This window comes from Phascolarctos cinereus, unplaced genomic scaffold (genome assembly GCF_003287225.1).
Source record: "Phascolarctos cinereus isolate Bilbo 61053 unplaced genomic scaffold, phaCin_HiC Scaffold_726;HRSCAF=1367, whole genome shotgun sequence".
Classification (NCBI taxonomy): Eukaryota; Metazoa; Chordata; class Mammalia; order Diprotodontia; family Phascolarctidae; genus Phascolarctos; species Phascolarctos cinereus.
Window position 1 is genome coordinate 209,504,005 of NW_027556098.1, and position 20,807 is coordinate 209,524,811.

The 20,807-nt window shown below is 36.2% G+C and overlaps 1 protein-coding gene across 1 annotated transcript in view; it reads right to left on the reverse strand.

The window, feature by feature from the left end:
• OSBPL6 (oxysterol binding protein like 6) overlaps window positions 1-20,807 on the reverse strand; it is a 264,946-nt gene that overhangs the window by 46,946 nt on the left and 197,193 nt on the right. Inside the window, 3 exon segments of the mRNA XM_020991055.2 lie at window positions 7,665-7,798; window positions 11,953-12,118; window positions 16,267-16,341. Coding sequence (XP_020846714.1) covers window positions 7,665-7,798; window positions 11,953-12,118; window positions 16,267-16,341 — 375 coding nt within the window.

A 20,807-nucleotide genomic window follows, 5' to 3' on the forward strand; every position in this document is an offset into this window, starting at 1 on the left:
CAAGCACTTATTAAGTGCACTATGTACCAGGAACTGTGCTAAGTACTGGAGACACTACCTCACGGAGCTTATAATCTAAGTGGAAAGATCTTTCTATAATACACTATGCAACTTTTCTTCCAGTGTGTAACTTTCAGTGCTTTGGGACTTCCTCATAAAACTACCTGCTATTACATGGAGTTTGGTGTAAAGTGGGACCCTCTTTGGACCCTAACTAGAACTGGAATTCCAGGAGCCCTAGAGGATCCCTATAGAATGGGCCCCAAAGAGAGTTCCAAGCATTTTACAATAACATTGATATAGTTAGACACACATTTTCTATTATAGGGAGATAGTTAATTAGGCTTTGTACTCTGGTTATCTGACTTTACTCCTTTGCCCTAGAAATGTGGGAAAGAGTTGACACAAAACTATAAGTGGCCAGGTTGGGGGCATAAGGGTAGTAGTGCAGTCAGGTAAAAGAATATGACAGAGGAAGTGTGTTCCCTACTTTGAGAAAACAGATAACTACTTGGATGAAAACAAAGTGGCTTGCTAAAATAAAGGAAAATAAACCACTAGATTAATTTCCTGCACTTAGAAGAAAAGGTGCCTGCTTTCCATATTCTTGGAACTTTGGCAAGTAAAAAAAAATCATTGTTATTCCTTAATTCAAGATAAAAATAAATTTTCAGAAGAATTTTAATAGTACACTTCCCCAAAGTGCCTTTGGCCATTTATCCTGGGAAGGAATCCCAGTTAGTAGGGACTTTAAAATATTCCCCATTGTCTCCGTGACTTCTGTAATACCTATGAATAAGCTTGGATGTTCTTAACTCCATCATAGTCTGAAATATACTGAAGTTGCTCTGTGTATCAAGATCTTTGTAGCCACCAACTATACAAACATACACACATATCTACAGAAACATACACATAGAAAGATAGCCAATAAAATATAGATATGTTGCCTACGTGTGCTTGTATACTTATATATACATACAGTTATCTGCTCCCAAGGCAGGGCTCAAGTGTGCCTCTAACACATAATAGCTATGCGATCACTGAGAAAAGTCACTTAATCTCTCAGTGACCCAGGCAACTCAGTAAAACTACAAGTTACAGATACCAACCAGTGAAGAGTTTCTCCATTGGGAGGTACACACACACACACACACACACACACACACACACACACACACACACCCCCCAACTATGTGTGACTGTTGTTGGGTGGCTATGAACTGAGCCACCACGTGTAGTGTAATTAAAATCAATCTCCAGCCACCTCTTATCCAAATGGATGATCAGCTCTACTGAAACAATATGGCTAGCAGCTGCATGATAGATTAAGATTTGAAACATAAGGGAAAATTTCCTGACAGTGAGAATCTAAAAACAATACCAATATTAAAGCAAATTACAGAATCCTCTTTTTTAGAAGCTTTGAAGAATCTAATGGGTTAGACTCTTATCTGCCCTCAGGAGTTTAAATAAGGTCTTGCCCCAAAGACAGAGGAGAATATTAGATAATCTCTCAAGGTCTCTTCCAGTAGCTAATGACTTGGATTTTGGAAAGTAACAACAATGTGCAAAATATTGTTATTGATAACATATATGCAGCGGTAGAAGAACTGTTGTTTTCAGATAGCATAGAACACAGAAATAAACATACAGTCACAGGGGAGGGCAATCTCAAGAGCAGTCATCCCAGCATGCAAACAGCCCCGTTCTCAGCCATTCTTAGATTGTTACCTTATTTTATCCTGATCACTTACCTCACAGAGAGCTATGAGGCTCACTGATATCAAGTACTAAATGAAATGCTGTAAGCCTCATTTTACAGCTAACCTCCAGCACAAACTGTTATTATCACTCATTTAGATAATGCCTACAGTTTCACTAACATTTTTTCTTCTTACTACTGGTTCCCATGACTCACTTTCAGAACTCTATCGTCTCCCTCTGTAATATCTGAGAGACTGGTATTCTCAGAGAAGTGCTGCCTTAATGAATAGCTATCAAAACAAATCAAGAGAATGGGGTCCAGTAAATGAATGGAATGATGGAGAAGCTGACACCAAAAGTATGGTGTTAAACTATACCGCTGGAAGTGGGGCGGGGGGGGAAGGAAACTGCCTAATGTAACATAACACACTGGCAAGTAAGGAAAAGCTATGGTGATGTCTTGGCCAATAGGACTGCTTTAAGAGATATGTAATGTTTAGGCTCATCATCTGATCCCGCAGCACACCATTTACAAAGAAATAACCCTTTATTCAGCCCAAATCATGACAGGTATACTACAAACAGTCAAATGCTGGCCTGATGAATACAAATTCATTCAAACTATTAGGTTTGGTTTTGGTTTGCCTCTCCATCAAGCATGCTCACAAACTCCCTCTTCTTAGGGCAGTCTGAACACAATCACATCTTGCCTACGTAAACTTTGCATGACCCATTAATTTTTCCATGGCCCTTCTCCTGAGGGTACAAACATAGTCACAACTGCTTCCTTGTCCTTAAAAATGTTCTGCTCTGAAAGCCCTGGAACAAACACAAATGCCTGAAGTCAGAAAGACTGAACCAGCGATCCCAGATTCTGTCCAGTCCCCCCCTGCCCATATTGCTGGCATATTTGCACACTTTCCATCACTGGGGGAAGAACTACCATACCCACATTTTACTCAATAAAACTTGGTTTCTAAAAGGAACAGTTTAGTTAATGTAAGTCAGATGAGAGAGAGAGTATAATAAAATGAGTTTAGGGCAAAGTTTGTAAACTGAAACCTTTTGGATAAGAATATATTAAGCTCTGGTTCAAAGAAAGTACCTGAAGTGAAAGCATGAACTTGAGACCTCTAAAAGTGAGCTATGACAAGCCATTTGCAGTTATTTTATTTTTTTGTAAATACATAGGACATCTAATGAAGAATAGGACTCATGAAACTTGACTAAGTTCCAGGAAAATGGTACTTCTATGTGACCATGCTAGGAAATGATGATATCTGGAATGGCTTTTTCAAACTCAAAAATGTGCTATAGGTACATTGACTTTGATGAAAAAAATGGGTACTCATCATATGACTGACATTTTTTTTTTTAGGGTGCAGCAGGCACTCGGGGTTAAGTGACTTGCCCACATAGCTAGAAAGCGTCTGAGGCTGGATGACTGACATTTTAATAATACTACTATAAATGCTGAGTCAGTTTTTAACTCTTACATTCTCATGCAGAACTCCTATTGCTGTGCATGAGTTTTGTAGTCAAAGATAAAACTAACTACAGAGATCAAGATCAATTTATTGAAGAGAGGGGCTAACATCAAGTGGAATGAATTAATAGTTATACTAATCCAGTTATACTAATTCATACTAAGAATGCTTAAATCTTTTACAGAAGGTTTGATTTTAAACAGAACATGCAATATGACTGATTTGGAATTTAGTCATTTATAAAGAGACACCAATATAAAATGTCCTCTTCTCTAGGCATAAATCCAGAACCTAATATAATATCAGCCAACATTTCTGTCTCCACACACATAAGCCAATTTTAAAGTTTCAAGAGTGTAAGCAGCAGCAGTGTTTATGATAAATGTACAAATATGCATAAATGTGGGCATATATACAAACACAAACAATGAGTCTGTAGTCTTTAGCACATAGTAGGTATGTAGGAAGAATCTACAGAATGAATCCATTAAATACACATACTACGAGCTGTAGAAAAAAATCTTTTATAAAGAGATACTACCACAAAATACCCTGTTTGATGAGTGTAAATCCAAAATCTACTTTAATATTAAATAACATTTCTGATTCTCAAAATGCAAGCCAAGTTCAGAAGCATAAATAATAGGTATGTATGTACACATAAATACACTGCGTGCATTTGTGTGTGTGTGTGTGTGTGTGTGTGTGTTGTATGTGCGCATGTGAATCCACACATACAGGACCTAGTGTAGTGTCTTACACATAGTAGATGGTCAACAAAATCTTTTAAAATGAGCTTATTTAAGTTATATTAGGAAAGGAATGCTTCTTAAAGTACATCCTTAGAGTGACCAAGGTTATAAACAACTACTTGGACATGGCAGGTAACATTTTTGCTAAATATATAATGAAGAGCATTACATGTTCTTTACATGCTACATGCTTTATACACTGATCATGAAGTTTGCTAAACTGGTACCACTACTAGTGCTACTACTATTACTACTATTACAACAACAACAACAACTACTACTACTACTACCACCAGTACTACTACTACTATCATGTTTTGTAAAGTACTTTCCTCACACAACTCATGAAATAGGTAATGCAGGATTTTTTTTTTCCATTTTATAGGAGACTGAAGCTCAGGGAAGTTAAGTGATCTGTCCACAGTCACATTGCTAATAAGAGGTAGGACTCAAAACCCAGGTCTTCTTATTCTAAGACCAATGGTTCTTCCATTATATCATGTCAAGAGACCTTTGAAATATTCGCATGCTTTGATAATCTGAAAATATATACCCATATAATTTTAATAAAATATGCAGTTAAAAAAACTCAGCAGGGTTTAAATAAATTGCAGAGTACAGGATAGGAAAGATGGGGCCTGAATAATTTAAGGAAAAAAGATCTAAGACTATTAACTTAATATGAACCAATGGCATGATAAGTCTGCCTTAAAAGAAAAGCCATAAACCCAATGAATCTTAGACTGTATTAATGAAGGATAACGTCTAACTGCCAAGAAAGTTTTTCCTGCCATACTCTGCTGTGTTGAAAAAACACAAAAACCATTATGATCATTTCCTGGTGCTACATACACTTTTAAGAGCTACAATAACAAACTAGGGTTATCACAATCCTAATCATAGTAAGATTTTATAATTAGTATAGGTCAAAAGATGTATTAACAAGATTTTATTCTTTCATTATATCTTTATCCATCAAGGATGGATAACTAAGATATTCAAGAAGGTCTGAGGTGAAAAAAAAAACTGAGGAATTATGCCTGAAGATGAAAGACTAAACAGAGAAATAGCTATCCTCAAGTCGGTCTAGAAGGGTTGTCCAGAAGAAGGAAAAGACCCATTCCAGAAGGTAGAACTAGAACAGATAGGTGAAAGTCGAAAGGAGATAGATTTAGGCTTAACATAAGAAAGGCTTTTCTAAAATCTACAACTGTTTAATAATATTGTGAGGTATCTTCTGCAGAAGTGATTTCCTTGTTACTGAATTTAAGCAGTACCTCAATAATCATTTGTCACTAATATTGTAAAACATCCCATTATTTATGGTAGGAAAATGGATGAGACAACCTCTAAGATCCTTGTAAATTCCAAGAACCTATGATAACTGCTCTTTGGGTCATTCCAGTAGTAATTATCATATGGTCTTAGAATTCTCAAAGGTGTAACTATGTACTACACAGACTTTATTTGAACACTTATTATCAAGGCTTCTGGAAGGATTATTTCCATTTCAAAATGGTAAAATGTAGCATTAGAATTCACAAATGGAGTGTTTTAATCTTGGGATCATTCAACTACATCCCTCAATAGTTTCTCAATTCTTTGAGGGTAAGGTGAATATAATTGTTGATATTTTAAAAAGGAGTTTCCCAAACATGGGAAAATTTTTGTGAAACTAACATGGTCAATGAAGAATTTGGCCTGAAAAAGGGTCACATAAATAGAATAATGCTATATTACTTTTGCAGCTTTTTAAAAAAATGTTATTTGGAAAGATAAGCAATGCCATGGGAAAAGGGCTAGAGTCTGACAATGAATTTTTATTAATATTTCTTGCCAGAATAACTTAAGAGTCCAGTCTTATGAGAATTTACAATAACTATATCTGAAAGAGCACCTTGATCCTGCTCATACTATCTCAATTAATGCACTTGATATAATCATCTTTGTTTAAAAAGAATGTTCTTACTGGCTCACTATTTCTCTCAATCATTGCTGTTGAGAAAAATTACCCTTAACTCTTTATCAGATTTCTTTTATGTATCCCTCCTTTTAGTAACAATCACTATCCATACTACTTTCGTTCCACCAGTGGAAGAGAGAGCTGTGATATTTCCAGGGGCAGCAAAATGAAAATTTTCACTTGTTTCCAAGACGATTACTTGTCCTATCTTTCATACTCACTCTACAATCAAAACAGTCATCCTGACCATCAATTAAATACTGCCTGAGTGTTTAGTGGCTATTTGCCTGTGAGCATTCTGGGAGAAACAACAACAAATTAATACTTGTAAAAAGGGTTATTCTGCAGATGGAAAGTTGGCCACTTTTACTGATCAAGCTATGGAAGATCATTTGAATTTGAGGCTTAAAGCAGCATGTGTAAATTAATTGACCATAATTTTGTCCTATGTGCAGGAACAATAAAAGACAGCCATAACCAAACCTACAAAATAAACGATACTGCAGTGGCACCAAATATAATGATGTTTGTCCAAGTCTAAGTTTTACGGACCAAGGGGAAATATTCAAGCAGAATCTGATACGTACAGGAAGCCACTTACCCAGGATTTGTTTGCTCCATCGCTCTGATCCAAGGCACCAAGAAGTGAACAATATTTTACATAAACACTGAGTTCTCAACATAAAGTTGCATAACATTGAGTTCTCACAAGACTTTAAGACTTTAAGAGGGTAGATGGATAGGTCAAATGAAGAGAAAGGTAAATATGGGTATTCAGATGAAGTACTTCTGCATGGGGTAGAAAAGCTCAAAGTACAGACAGTCTAAAGAATTTCTGGCAGGACTTTTAAATTTAATATGCACAATAATTTGATATAAGCAAATTTCATTACATAATGCATTTTGTTATTCACTCATGCCCAACTCTTCATGACCCCATTTGGGGTTTTCTTGGCAAAGATACTGGAGTGGTTTGCCATTTCCTTCTCCAGATCATTTTACAGATGAGGAACTAAGGCAATCAGGGTTAAGTGACTTGCCCTGGGTCACACAGCTTAGTAAGTGTCGGAGGCTAGATTTGATGAGTCTTCCTGACTCCAGGTTGGCACTTTATCCACTGCGCCACCTAGCTGCCCCTATGTATAATTCATATTTATCATATAACAAAAATAAAGTTGAGTCAGGATGTCGGGGATGTTTTTCTAAGTGGAAGGGAAAGAAATTCTAAGAGAACAATTACAACTGGTTGATCAAGCAGAAAGAAAGAAAAGAATGATAGTTACTTTCAAGATTTTTCAATGCATTAAAAATATATTAGCTGGGATAGGGGTAGAATCTACAAATGAACACTGCATTACTGTTAATTATTTATTTTTACTTAATTAATTACTTACACATTAAAAGTAGCAACTTTAGATCACACTAAAAGTAGGAGTTACTCTAAATAACCTTAAGAAGGCAGGTAGGTACCAGGGTCGAAAAGGGCAAAAAAATAATAACAGTATACTACCAAGTAAGGTTTTATTTTTATGAAAACTTAGAGCTTGCTTTAACACCACCTGGAGAATGAGTGTGCTCTTCTCCTTCATCTTTGGTCATGGTAGCAGAATTGCAGATGAAGACACATTGTCACTAAATCACCTCATGACTACACCCATGATCTGCAGACTCTCTAGCAGGGATGCTTCTGTCCCTGTGGCCCCTCTGTACTCTGGGGCAATGTGGCATGCATGCAGAAACAAAGCAAGAACCTACCTGAGAAAGCGATTGTCTGAGTCTTGCCATCTGTGTGCTATGGCCTTGATTGTGATCTTGTTCAGAAACCATCTGTTTTAGCTTTTCTTTCTCAATAGCTATGCTGTTAAAAGCTGACTTCAAAAGGGAATGCACTGAAGGGGAAGGAGAATGAAAGAAAAAAAACAAAACAGTGTTTTCAGAAAGTCCGTTTTTTATTTTTATTTTTTAGCAGTGGCTACAAATGATACATTAGCACATCTAAGGGTGTCCTGTTGCTGTGGAGAGTACAATAATTCTTAATTGCATCAAAGATTACCTGGAAATGAAATATTTCTTTTCTAGTTACTAGGAACCTTTTCTATTTCTTTTCAATAACTAATAATTTAAAATTAATACAACCTAATTAAATGTTATCCTCAAAAGTGAATGTCAGAATATCTACATTTGAGAAGAAAATGAATAACAATGATGCAAAAAAGGGTTAATCAGAGAAGAAAATTTTAAAGTTTGGCATCAGATAAACTAAAAAAAGGGGGGCTGAGTGATAACAGTAATTAACATTCAAAACTATTATTTGGGAGTGGGAAGGGGTGGCAAAAATAAAGCTTTCACTACACTATCTATGAACTGTTGTGTGGTTTTTATCATGAATTGTTGCCCAAAGTCAGTCCATTAATTAGTCAATAAGCATTAAATGCCTACTATGTGCCGAACACTGGGGATACAAAAAAGGCATAAAAGTCCCTCCTTTCAAGGAGTCTAGTGGGGGAAGACACATGCAAACTATATACAAAAATGATGTACAGAGAACAGATGAGAGAAAAGAGAGAAGTCACTAACACTGAGGAAAGGCTTTTTGTATTAGAGAAGGCTTCTTGTATGTGATGGGATTTTAGCTGGGACTTGAAGGAAGTCAAGAGGCAGAGATAAGGCATGAGGAACAGACCCTGAAAATACTGGATGGGCAGGAGAGGAGGAAGGTGTAAGAAGATGGGAAACATGGAAGAGGATGGGCTATGAAAGGTTCTGAATGTCAAATACACAATTTTATATTTGATCCTGGAGGGAAGGGACTTTAGCATTTTGTTTTGGAATAAAGAGCGTCATGCTTTCCAGTGGTGAGAAATTTGCCGTGGTTTTGTCTTAGGTAAGAGAACAAAATCAACTCTTGCCTTGCCTCAGTGATCTAGAACACAGAGGGCTTGGTGAATGGAGTGCTTGTTTTAAATCAAAATGAAGCAGAAAACTAAAAGAAATGGTAAAATCTATGGATTTTATTGATTTTGAAAAGCCAATCGTTGAAGATTTCTGTCCCTTGTGAAATCTTACTCAGACTCTGAAACTGTGTCCACTGATACCAAAACAGCATATAGATTTAATTTGCTTTAGAATTCTCAAATATTTTTCTTTTAAAAATAAAGTAGTACTTCAGCAATTTGCTCATAAAAAAAGGTGTTCTTGTTTTTTAATAACAAACCTAAGGCTGTTGTGTGTTATAAAAATGAATATAAAAACAAAAGAATACCACTTTTTAAAACGGCAGCAGCATCTTCTCATCTCTAGCCCCGCACTGGTATTTTGCATCTGTTCACAGAGGTCCTATTCCAGTAGTGATAAATCTCAGGTGAAGGAATAAGATCTGTGGGCCCTGATCCAAGAAACAGCCTTAGAAGCCAAATTCCCCCATTTATTTTTTTAAAGTGGTTATTTCTAGAGAAGTCACCTAATCATTATGAGAATGTCTTACTTTCTAGGAAGAAGGATTTATAGACTTGCGCTTCTTTCTAGAAAGAAAAATGTAGTTTCAATAGAGGCTTTAGAATTCTATTGAAGCTGCAATTTAAGAAGAGAGCCAGGATTTCAAGGAACTGGACCATGCTTGCTCAGAGCTCTAATCATTTGTCATTTTCTCTTTGCTGTTGGTAAGATGCATTAACAAGTACCCTCTCGAAGCCATGTTACCAGGTATACCTGGACTGCAAAAGGCAAAACACTGAGTGGTCAATCCATGTCACCACTATGCACAGATGTAAGGGAAGACACATTTAAGCCTCCAAAAGAAATGTCATTGAGACCATGCCAAAAAAAACTTAGATGCTTTAACCACGGCATAAGGGTCAACCCTAGGAAAAGCTGTGAAGTTGGCAAATTTGCTCCCATTTCTGCACTAATTCCTGTCCTCTGATAGAATTCTCCTCTATTCTTCACACTCCAACTTAGCTTTTGACCCTGTCACTTGTATCTTCAGGGTCTGCATCTTTGGCATTGCACCTAGGCCTACTCCTAACAGTGCCTCAGGCTTCCAAACTGTACTGACTTCCAGCCCAGCCTGAAAAAAGGAAAGTGAAAGGAAGTGATCTGGAGAGTTAATTCACAATTAGATGTTACTGATAGCATCTTAACGTTGTTCCTCAAGGGAAAACTTGTGTTTTTAAAGGAAGATGACTGGATGCCAGTAGTGTCTCCAAAGGAATGAACCTCTATAATGATTCATTTGTGTAATGGAAACATTACAAAGCTAGAGATGTATGGGATTTTGGGTATCTCCCAGGTAACCCCTAATCATACTAAAGATGTGACTGCTTACTTACAGACTTATAAAAAAAATCCTAGTTCTAGTACCTAACAGAGTATTTCGCACTTGATAGGCATTTACTACAAATGAGATGATATTTGTAAAATGTTTAGCCCAGTTCCTGGAACATAGTAGGCGCTTAATAAATGCTAGTTAGCTTCTTGTACTACTTCTTAACTGCTTGTTGAATTGAATGTTATCTGTCTTAGTATTGTATATAAATTGTATATAAATTGTAGATGAATTGTATATTAATTTCTTGTTGTTGTTTAGTCAGGTCCGATTTTTCATTACTTCATTTGGGGTTTTCTTAGCAAAGATACTAGAGTGGTTTGCCATTTTCTTCTCCAGCTCACAGATGAAGAAACTGAGGCAAACAGGGTTAAGTGACTTGCCTAGGGTCACACAGCTGGTAAGTATCTGAGGACACATTTGAACTCAGGTCTTTCTGACTCCAAGCCCAACACTCTTATCCACTGTGCCACTCGGCTGCCCTGCATATGAATTAGTACCTAATAAATAGCAACAGAGACTCATAGACTTGGCGCTAAAAAGGGGCCTTAGAAGCCATCTCGGGCAACCCCTTTATTTTTACAGATGAAGAAATCAAGGCCAAGAGAACTCTAAGTTCTCACAGATTCTAAGAGGAAGAGGCTGGATTTGTTTGTTTGTTTTCAGGCAATTGGGGTTAAGTGACTTGCCCAGGGTCACACAGTGAGTAAGTATCAAGTGTTTGGTCTGAGTCCAGGGCCAGTGCTCTATCTACTGCACCACCTAGCTGCCCCATCAGAGGCTGGATTTGAACCCAGATCTTCTGACTCCAAGCCCATATATGAAAGACACTGAGATCAGTCAGATACTGATTTTAAAGTATTTACACTGACACTTAGTTCAATCAAAACTGATTGACATTCACATTCGTAGGCCCATTTACTTCAGTGTTTTTCCCCCCTAGGGTTCCTAACAGATCTTCCTATGGTTTGGATAGTGTTCTGAACCACGTAATCAAGGCTCCTGTCCCATAAAGATGAAATACAGAGACAAAACAGATATTGTGGTTTTCCACTGTGTGTGAAAAATATCCCAAGCTAATATATAAGTATAAGAAAAAATATTTTCAACACAAGATGACTTCATCAAATACATTCCATACCAGTAGAGTAATAGCAGAATGAAATGTACTGTACACATTGTAGGCACATATATGTGACTACATACATACGGTTTCTGACATGCCCACAGGGAAAAGGCATAAAAATAAAATGTCATTTTGTAATCCAACTAATTAACATAGCCAGCATTCCTGCCTAAGATGAAAAGAGAAAATGGCAGATTTAATGGCAGAAAGGGGGCCTTTTACTGTCATAAATATGAATTAATTGCCTTTGCCATTTGTGTTCCTTACATGTGTGCCTCTATATTAGTATTCTCTATGTATAAGTACCTACTTTTGCCTCTGCTTCTCAGTGCAATTATAAAAGAGTATACTATAAGTTTGTGGAAATTTTCTGGCATTACTGTTCATGTTATGTCATTTCAGTAAATGTCTTTGCTTTGAAAAAAAAAGAGAGAGTAAATGCCTTTGCCTTGAAAAATGAGAGAGAGGAGAGAGTAAAAGAACAATGGAGAAAGAGAAAAGAGAAAAAGGAGGAGAGAAAGAGAGAGAGGGAGAATGGCCAACTCTAACCAAGAGTGCTTTCAGGGAAGATATATTACAGACCTGTAGCTTACCTTTCTGAGCAATGAGACAAAATTCTTCTTGAAGCTTTGTGTAATCTGTGGAAGTTTCTAGGGGGTCAGTCAGGTGGCTTGGGGGAGTCTGAAATTCAATATCTGCACAAAGGTTGGGGTTGGAGGAATGCAGCCGAACAGGGGACATTGTTGCACTGAAAGGAACCTGCATAGAGAATCCAAGAATTAGGAAAGACAAGCATCTCATCACGCCATCTTCTGACACGTATCAGATTGGATGGTTTTGTGCTCTATATAAAATACAAGCATTTTTTGCGGACAGCAAACTGAAGACAATTGTACTCTTCTATTTTAAGGGTCACGGTACTTTCATGGATTGTGTTTCCACTACACCTCAGCATTTTAAAAACTATGAGACTGAAAATGAAGAGTGACTGCTGGCTGACAGCAAAGGAGAGGAATATGAGCACTGATTATCATTCATAGTGCGATGCACGGAATCAAGTCAAGGACATTTGGCCAAAAGCTGAGAAAAGGAAATGTGACACACCAGACCTCTACTTATAAAATCTGAATCAACTGTCACAATATCAGGTTGTTATATGTGCTTGTTTTTCTTTAGGCCTTGAGAGAGGCCTATGCCAGACTGGGCCTGTAGACTCAGGAACATATTAACAATCTTCAAAGCACTTGCCTTATAATGATAAGACAAAAAAGAAAAAGCAAGTATTATGGTTGCCCACTGTGTGTGAACAATATCCCAAACTCATATAATATAACTACAAGGAAATATATATTTCAAACACAAGATGATTTTATCAAACATATTACACACGAATGGAATGAAATGCACTGCATTTCATACACACTGTAGCCACACATATATGACTATACATTCATGTAGTTTCACTTTGCAATAGATTTTCCCAAGGGGCTAGCAGTGCTTCCATAAACAGACTGTGTCCTTGAGTTTACTGTCTCTTGGGCTGCGCAAAAGCATACTTCCCTTCCTTTTAAGAGACCTCTTCCTATCACTACAGATGCCAATACTGCTGACTGAAGAAAAGCTTCTTCATACTTGCTAAAAATAAATCAAACCTTTTGGAAAGTTGAACCACATATTTCCCTTTTTCACCATATTATCTGTCAGTCTCTGCCTAACTCTAATTGGGCAAAGGTCTCCAAGAGTTGGATTCTTATTCTTTTCCTCATGCAGAATTTCTTTAAATATTAAAAGGGAAGATGATTCACAAAGGACTTTCATCAATGGTCTGCCAAAATGAACTTCTATTTTTCTCTCTGTTTACATTTCCATTTAGAATCTAAAAAAAGGTTTTTCTGTTTTCAATTTTTTACCAGCTTTTCAAAAAGGATGTTAAATGTTGGCCTGATGATATTTGTTGTTCGTCCTTCATTCTGGAAGAGGACCAGTGACATCACGGGTGATGTATTAACTTGCACGTGAGTATCACTAGGAATAGAAGGTTTTGGATTTGTGATTTCATTGTTACAGGGCACTCCCCATATGGAAACTCCCACTCTCCTGACGCAGATTTCCAATTCATCCGCAACTTATAGTCTAAAAGAGTTGTATGGAGGTAGTTACTAGTGGTTAAGTGACTTGCCCTCATCACACAGATAGCATGTGTTAGAGATAGGACTTGAACCAGGGCTTGTACAATGCTAAGACCAGCATTCCCTATACCATACTGATTCTTATCTTCATTATATATAAATATAATTTCTTTATTAACAAGCCAGGCAGTTTTTCAAAATTATTTTCTGATCTCTTAGAAGTACACAGTGCACTGAAGGATAATAAAGAAAGAATATGTATTTCAAAAGGACATAAAATTGAAATTTGTATTTTATACCAAATAAATCTTCTCTCTGCAGTCTTCTGAATTTTCTTACTTTATTAATGTAAAATTTATAATGTAAATTTTAAGTAATGTATTAAATTAATATGCAATATATTTTAATTTATAATTGATGTAAATTTAATTCTGTATTTGTAAATGTAAAATGTATATGCCTTATTTAAGTTAAGCTACACTGCTGGAACATTTTATTATCTTATTATCATCTACTTTACCTATTTACAAGCTTTTAGTAGATGCATCAGAGAATCACAGAATTAGAAGATGCTTCAGTAATTATGGAGTCCATCCTATACTTGACACTAGAACAAGATGTCATCAAGTGGCCATCGAGTCTTTGTCTGCAGACCTTCAATAAGGCAGGGCCTACTACCTTAGGAGTCAGGCATAGCTCATTCCATTGGGGGGGGGCGCGCACCTCTAATTGTTAGGAGGCTTTCTCCTGATACCAAGTTCAAATATGTGTCTTTCCAACCTTCACCCTTGTTCCTAGTTCCAACTTCTTGTAAAAGAAAGAACAAGACGATCCTTCTTACAGAGGAAGACTTTTTAACTACTAGAAGACAGCTATCAGGTCTTTCCAGAGCCTTTCTTCTCCAGGATAAAATGTTTAGTTCCTGTAACCAATCCTGATATGGCAAAGACTTGAGGCTCCTTGCTATTCTGGTTGTTTTCCTCTGGATACTCTCCAGTGTGTGAATGTCTTTCCTAAAATGTGGCATCCAGAATTTACTTGTCTGACTAGGGAATAATACAGCATTTGTGTGGAACATAATTATTATATGTGTGTGTGTGTAGTATATGCATACATCCGTGTATATATGTACCTGAATATTTAAGTATAAACTATATCTATACAGACAAAATTCAATTTCGTTTAATCACAGTGTTTGAGTATTCCTTTCAAGGTGAGCCCAATTAGAGGGATCATATTACTGACAGCACTTGAAATGACTATCATTTCATTAAAACAACAGGTATACATGAATTTCAAAATTATTCATTTTAATTTATTCAAGCATTTACAAAACAGATGGTGAAAAAATGTTGTCTGTCCTCTTACAATGTCCAAGAAATTGTTTAATTTAGTAACGAAATGCAAGTTTCAGCCAACTCAACTAAAAACCCAGATATGATACAGAAGACCATTACTCGATAGTTTAATTAATTATCCTCCTAATAACATCTGGGCCTTTTTTATAAATGCTAAAGGTTTTCCAAACAAAAAACTTTTCATGGGACTAGCAAGCAACTGCCTTGTCAACTCATTGTGTTTTGATGATCAAAAGCCATAAATAAGGGAATTAACCTCTAGAATATGTTACTTAATATAACTGTTATAAATTCAGTTCATAAATTTATAAACTGGGAAAATGGAAGATTTCCGCTGCTTTGGTGAAAGAAATATTCTGCTTTATATTTCATGCCTCAAACAGCTTTTGTATTAGTTAAACTATTCAATTTATCCTCACAATCTACTCCCACACAGCTTAAGAACTTACATCTTAGCTCATTATCCTAAAATCTTTAAATCCTATTTTCAATTCCAGTTTAGCAAGCTTCTCTATTTCAATATATTTACAGCTTTTATCTTGGACTTCTCTGGGCCTCATTTTAACATCTCTCCTCTAAAAAAAAAAAACTTTAAAAAAATGCCTAGAAAAATGTCTTATTTTTGCTATTTATCCTTTTTATATTTTATCTACTGATGTGGTATCTCCATTTGTTTCACATAAAATGTTTTTTTCCCTTACTAAGAGAAACTGAAGAAAGCATCTCTTTATGAAAAAAAACACAAGATTTGGACACTGAGACCCCAAGTTTGAACACAGGCTCTTCAACCTTCTAGTTACATCAAATCCTATAACCTCACTTGACCTCAGTTTCCTCATCTTGAAAATGAGGCTACTGGAGTAAACAACCTCTAAAAGACCTTCTGTTTCAAAATCTATGATGTCAATTCTTTCGTGCAATTTAGAATTCCCATCTGAATTCATCTTCTCTTTTCCTCTACCCTGTTCACAGATGTCTCAAATAGCCTTACCATAATTAAAACAAACAAAAACAGAAACCAACTAGACACATCCTAGTTATGATAATGTGGCTTTTCTCTGGAAAACAAAGTTCAAATAGAAAAGTTTTTGAAAACAATGTTATGGAAAATAATAATGTAATTTGAGGAAATGCCACTGGAGAAGGGTTGACATTCAAGTCTGTTTTTACTCCCTATGTCTGAAGGTTGGATAACAGCATTCTCCATAACATACATGCATATACACGTGTGACTACTGGCATACAAGAAGACAGACAGAGGAAGGTCATGCCCTAATTATGCTGAAGAAAAAGAATGAGTTAAGGCTGACTCCATCACATAAAGGTAGAAAGGGCAACTTCAGGGTATCCAAATTTAACACTTTGTTTATACAATTTCCCATCCTTATAAAACTATCCCTTGAGTTTTAAATCCACTCACTGTTGTAGCCACTGCCGCTGCTAGCCTCTGCCGGCGCCGTGTGGTGCTGAATTGGCCTTTCGGAGGTGGCCCTTCCTGACAGTGAATGGAAGAAGAGAAGGGAGGAGATAACAAGGAATGGGAAAGGAGGTCATGGGAGATGGAAGGATGGAAGATGATCAGACAAGGGAGACGGAGAGTCTTTAACTGAATTTTACTTTCACCAACCCTTAACATTAAGAAGTGCTTGACAGCATCCATGCTGGTGAGGATAACTTGCTTATTCTCACTGCAAGATGCCTAAATGTCTCAAGTTTATTTGCTGAATAAACCCCTTCCCCTACCCTAGGATTTGAAGCATTATGAATTGATATGTAAACTCTGGGATTAAACAAAAAAATTAAAAATAAATTTGAGCTGTTATTTTCATTCTTTAATGTGATGTTATATGAAGTTAGAAAGTAAAGATGCTATGAAGTACCTGAAGTTTCAATGGAGTTGATTTTAAAATCACACAACCTTAGAAAGCTTCAGCAACTGATTACAGTCTATCATGAATGGTTTCCTAGGAGCCTAAAGGAACTTAGAAAGTTGGGAATGGGGAGATAAAAGGACTAGTCAAGAAAGATTCTTGTTCTCTCTCTTACTACCTAAAAATAGCCAGTACTTTATAATGAGATTTTCTGCAGTAGTAGTAGTTTTTCTAGGAAGAATAGGACAGATCCTGCAACATAATAAAATCCTTAGGTGGCCTAGTAAGATGCAGAAATTTCTACATTAACTAGAGGAAAAACTGATTCACCCAAAGACTTTTCAGTGTACAAAGTCACATCATGAATTCTCCTCCATGTCAATAATTCATGCTTGAACTTCCCAGTGTGTAAAACCCTAACAGATTTCACTTGTGGGGTGACTGACCATTCCTTTTCCCCTTTCTACTTTGACCAGAAATTGACCTCCCAATTACCTATGGCCATTTCCAGCTATGAGATCTAATCTCACTCTGAATTTAAATAACCTCACTTCTTGGAATTGATCTGACAGATCATATTCTCTGGGTTTTTAACAGAAAAAAAAGATCAGTCTAACTTATTTTATGCTATGTACTGTAGAATAAAAAAGTGACTATAAAACAAGTCATAAATAAAGAATTTTAGCATAATTTTGAACCGAATTTAATTTTAAACTAAGTTCTTTTGCCTCCTTTAAGTGTTCTTTCCCCCTTGCCTTTCTCAAAAAATTCCTGCTTATATCTATGTATGTGTTTGTGTATACACACATAGTTACATATGTATACACACACACACACACACACACACACACATATATAGTGACATACACACAAAAATAATTTATTCTTCATATAAACTTCTTAATCTAGGATTCCGTCATACTTAAGGTATCAAAAAAGGAGCAAAGAAATTATTATGACCTTATTCTGACAGTGTAATTTAAGCACCTAGAAGACACAGAGGAGCTACATGTGAATCATTCACATTCAATCATTCACCTCCTATTACTCATGGCCTGCATCCATCATGACAGCATACCTTTCCCAGTTACCTATCACATCTAGATGTCCAGCATTTAATTCATGCTGCTAACGTGTCAAACATTATCAACTACATTTCACACTGGAGCTTTCTTCCAGTATTCCTATATTTCTGTGAACTATTTAAAACATCCACAAATTACAATCGTATGCCAGTCTTTAGGTTTCATTAAAACACAAAAGTCAACTGTGGGAGATAGGAAGTATTTCTCCAAAAGGCTCACTCCCACGGGACTTCCTAGGACAAATTCTGCTTTCCACTGACTCGTGCTCAGAACCATAGGGGGCCAGACTCCAAATGGCTTCTTAAAGAAATACATATATTCACATACATAACCTAACCAAAAAAGACCCCTGCACTGAAATAATTAGCATAATTTGACCCATTCAGAGATCATAATCACCTAAATCACCCATGCACACATTGCATTCAAGTCCACACTGGCCCAAGTCTATTAATTTGAAATATAATGACATGCTTCATTAATTCACTCAAAACAGCTCCTGCCACAGCTGTGCTAAATATAGTCCATTATAAATAAAGAACCTGAATATCCAGATGACCCTCAAAAAAATAACAAACAATAGTAGGAGGTGGAGGCTGCGATATGAACTACAGAATTATCTCAAACTAATGGATTTATGGAATAACATTAACCAATGTGACCTTGAAAGATAAAGGCCAGAATTTTAAGGATGAGACAGGGAAAAGGTGATAGAGACAGATTTCTCAATCCTTTAATGATTTTTACAACAGTTAATTAACAGTGTAAGATTTAATATCAACCTTAAAAACACTTGGGAAAAAAATAGGAGAAGCAGAGTAGGAAAAAATAAATGTATGCCTTTCTAGCAAACCCCAAACTCAAATTTCTGAAAATCCATATCTTTCCTTTTTCTTTTTTTTTTGCCGAGGCAATTGGGGTTAAGTGACTTGCCCAGAGTCACACAGCTAGTGAATGTTATGTGTCTGAGGCTGGATTTGAACTCAGGTCCTCCTGACTCCAGAGCCAGTGCTCTATCCACTGCACCACCTAGCTGCCCCAGAAAATCCATATCTAACAAAACAAAAAACTGATGGCTCAACTTTGTCCCTTCATTTCCTTAATTCCATCCTTTTCTTCCCATTCCCTACCCCACCCCTTCCACAATACAAACTTATATGGCCAAGAAGTAAGAATGGATCTTGAGGCTTCTAAAGGAGTTTTGTTGGTCTATGGATACCAACGAGAATATCATGGCACTGTGAAAAGGTACCCAATTCAGCAATATTTTTCCCTTAAGATATACTGGATTTTACCATACAGAGTGGAATGACATAATTGCTGGATATTGTCTAAATCCCCCTCTTTCTGATTCTACCTGAAGAGTAAAATAAAACTCTCACATTTAAATCTACATTATTTCTCCAACTCTCCCCCCCCCCGCCAATGCCCCAACCCTTTTCAGTTACTGGCATGAAATTCTTTCACCTTTTCTCTCAAGGACTACTTGACTAATTTTCAGCAACTTCCACCCAGCCCCAATCCCTTTCCCAACCATTAAGATGGCTGGATGTGAATGAAGAAACTGTCATCTCTTTGACATTGTTTCTTCTGAAGTTTTATAACCCAAAACAAATCCACAAAATTTAACTTCTCTCCTTCATTTGAAACACAGCCTGTGATTAAGAGTGAGATGTGCCTAATACAAGGATAAAACTAGGCACCTGTATTCACTTTTTTTTTTAAACAAAACCCATGAACTACAAAAGGAATGTCACTAGCCCTTCCAGCAAGGAAACCAGGCTGATTATAAAGGGCTGTCAATCGAAAATCAGCTCCATTCAGCAAACGACCTGTAAATAAGGCAGCTTGGAAAGCAAGTTTGGGGTTTTTAGAAATGTATATTAATATGGCATTTGCTTCTTTTGTTTGTTTAATGTTGATTCATAAAATGCAGCCACTTTCTCAGCCAAGTAGTAGGTACATCCACGGTTGTATTAATTTGTTTGTTTTTTGTGTTGAATCACAAAATGCTTCAAAAGCTCATGGGAAGTCAAACTGCCAGAACTCATCTTACACCATTTTCTCATGAAATTATTTGGAATATTTTTGTTTAATGGTATGAATTTTACGAATAAAAGGACAATCACACAAAAATTATACAACAAAGGGAAACGGACTTTGCTGACAAAAGAAGATGTGGCTTTTTAGTACTTCAAAACATTTATTTTCTATAAATCAGATTAGTAAGCAAGCAAAAGAATGTTAGTTATAAAATAAGAATCGGAACAAAATATTAGAGAAGGCTGATTTTGTTATTTTTAAGACAAACAATGATTTTGAAAAGGAGCACCTTTTGATTTTTTTATATTAGTAATAAAAAGGAAAAGCTAAATGACAAGCCCAATTATTCTTATAGAGTAGTGCTGAACAATGAATGTACTGACACAAGGTAGGCTGGCTGATGAGTAAATGACTCTGCAATGGTCCCTTATGATATAGAATGCTATGATTCCCTGGTGGCAAAGGTTCTTTCTATTTTAAATATCTGTAAACATTTATCTATATAAATAGATATTCAACATCTTTATTTAATGAGTAGAAAACAATCATTCAGCAATGAAAACAGGAGAAAACAATCAATCAATCAAGAGCCTCTTACCAAAAAAAAATTAAAAAACTACAAGGTTTTTGTTCTAGTTTCAACATGGCTCATAAGAGCTTAGGTATAAAGATTGGGAAGGTCTAAAAGGCCATGATGGTAGGAAAGAAAAGTCCATCCTAACTACAGATAAAAAAAATACAATCACTTTTGATAAAAGTTTGAAACAAGCTTTTATGATTAGATTAATGATGTTAAAACTAACTAAATTCACAAAAACTTTTTGGAATATATAGCAAGAAATAAAAGAACTGATTCAAGCATAATTAGTAAATATGTTCATGACAGAATGGCACCTTTTATGATGCTCTGCTGTTTCAGAAAGTCAAGGGAAAACTATTCTATAGAGAAAAATTCAGTATGT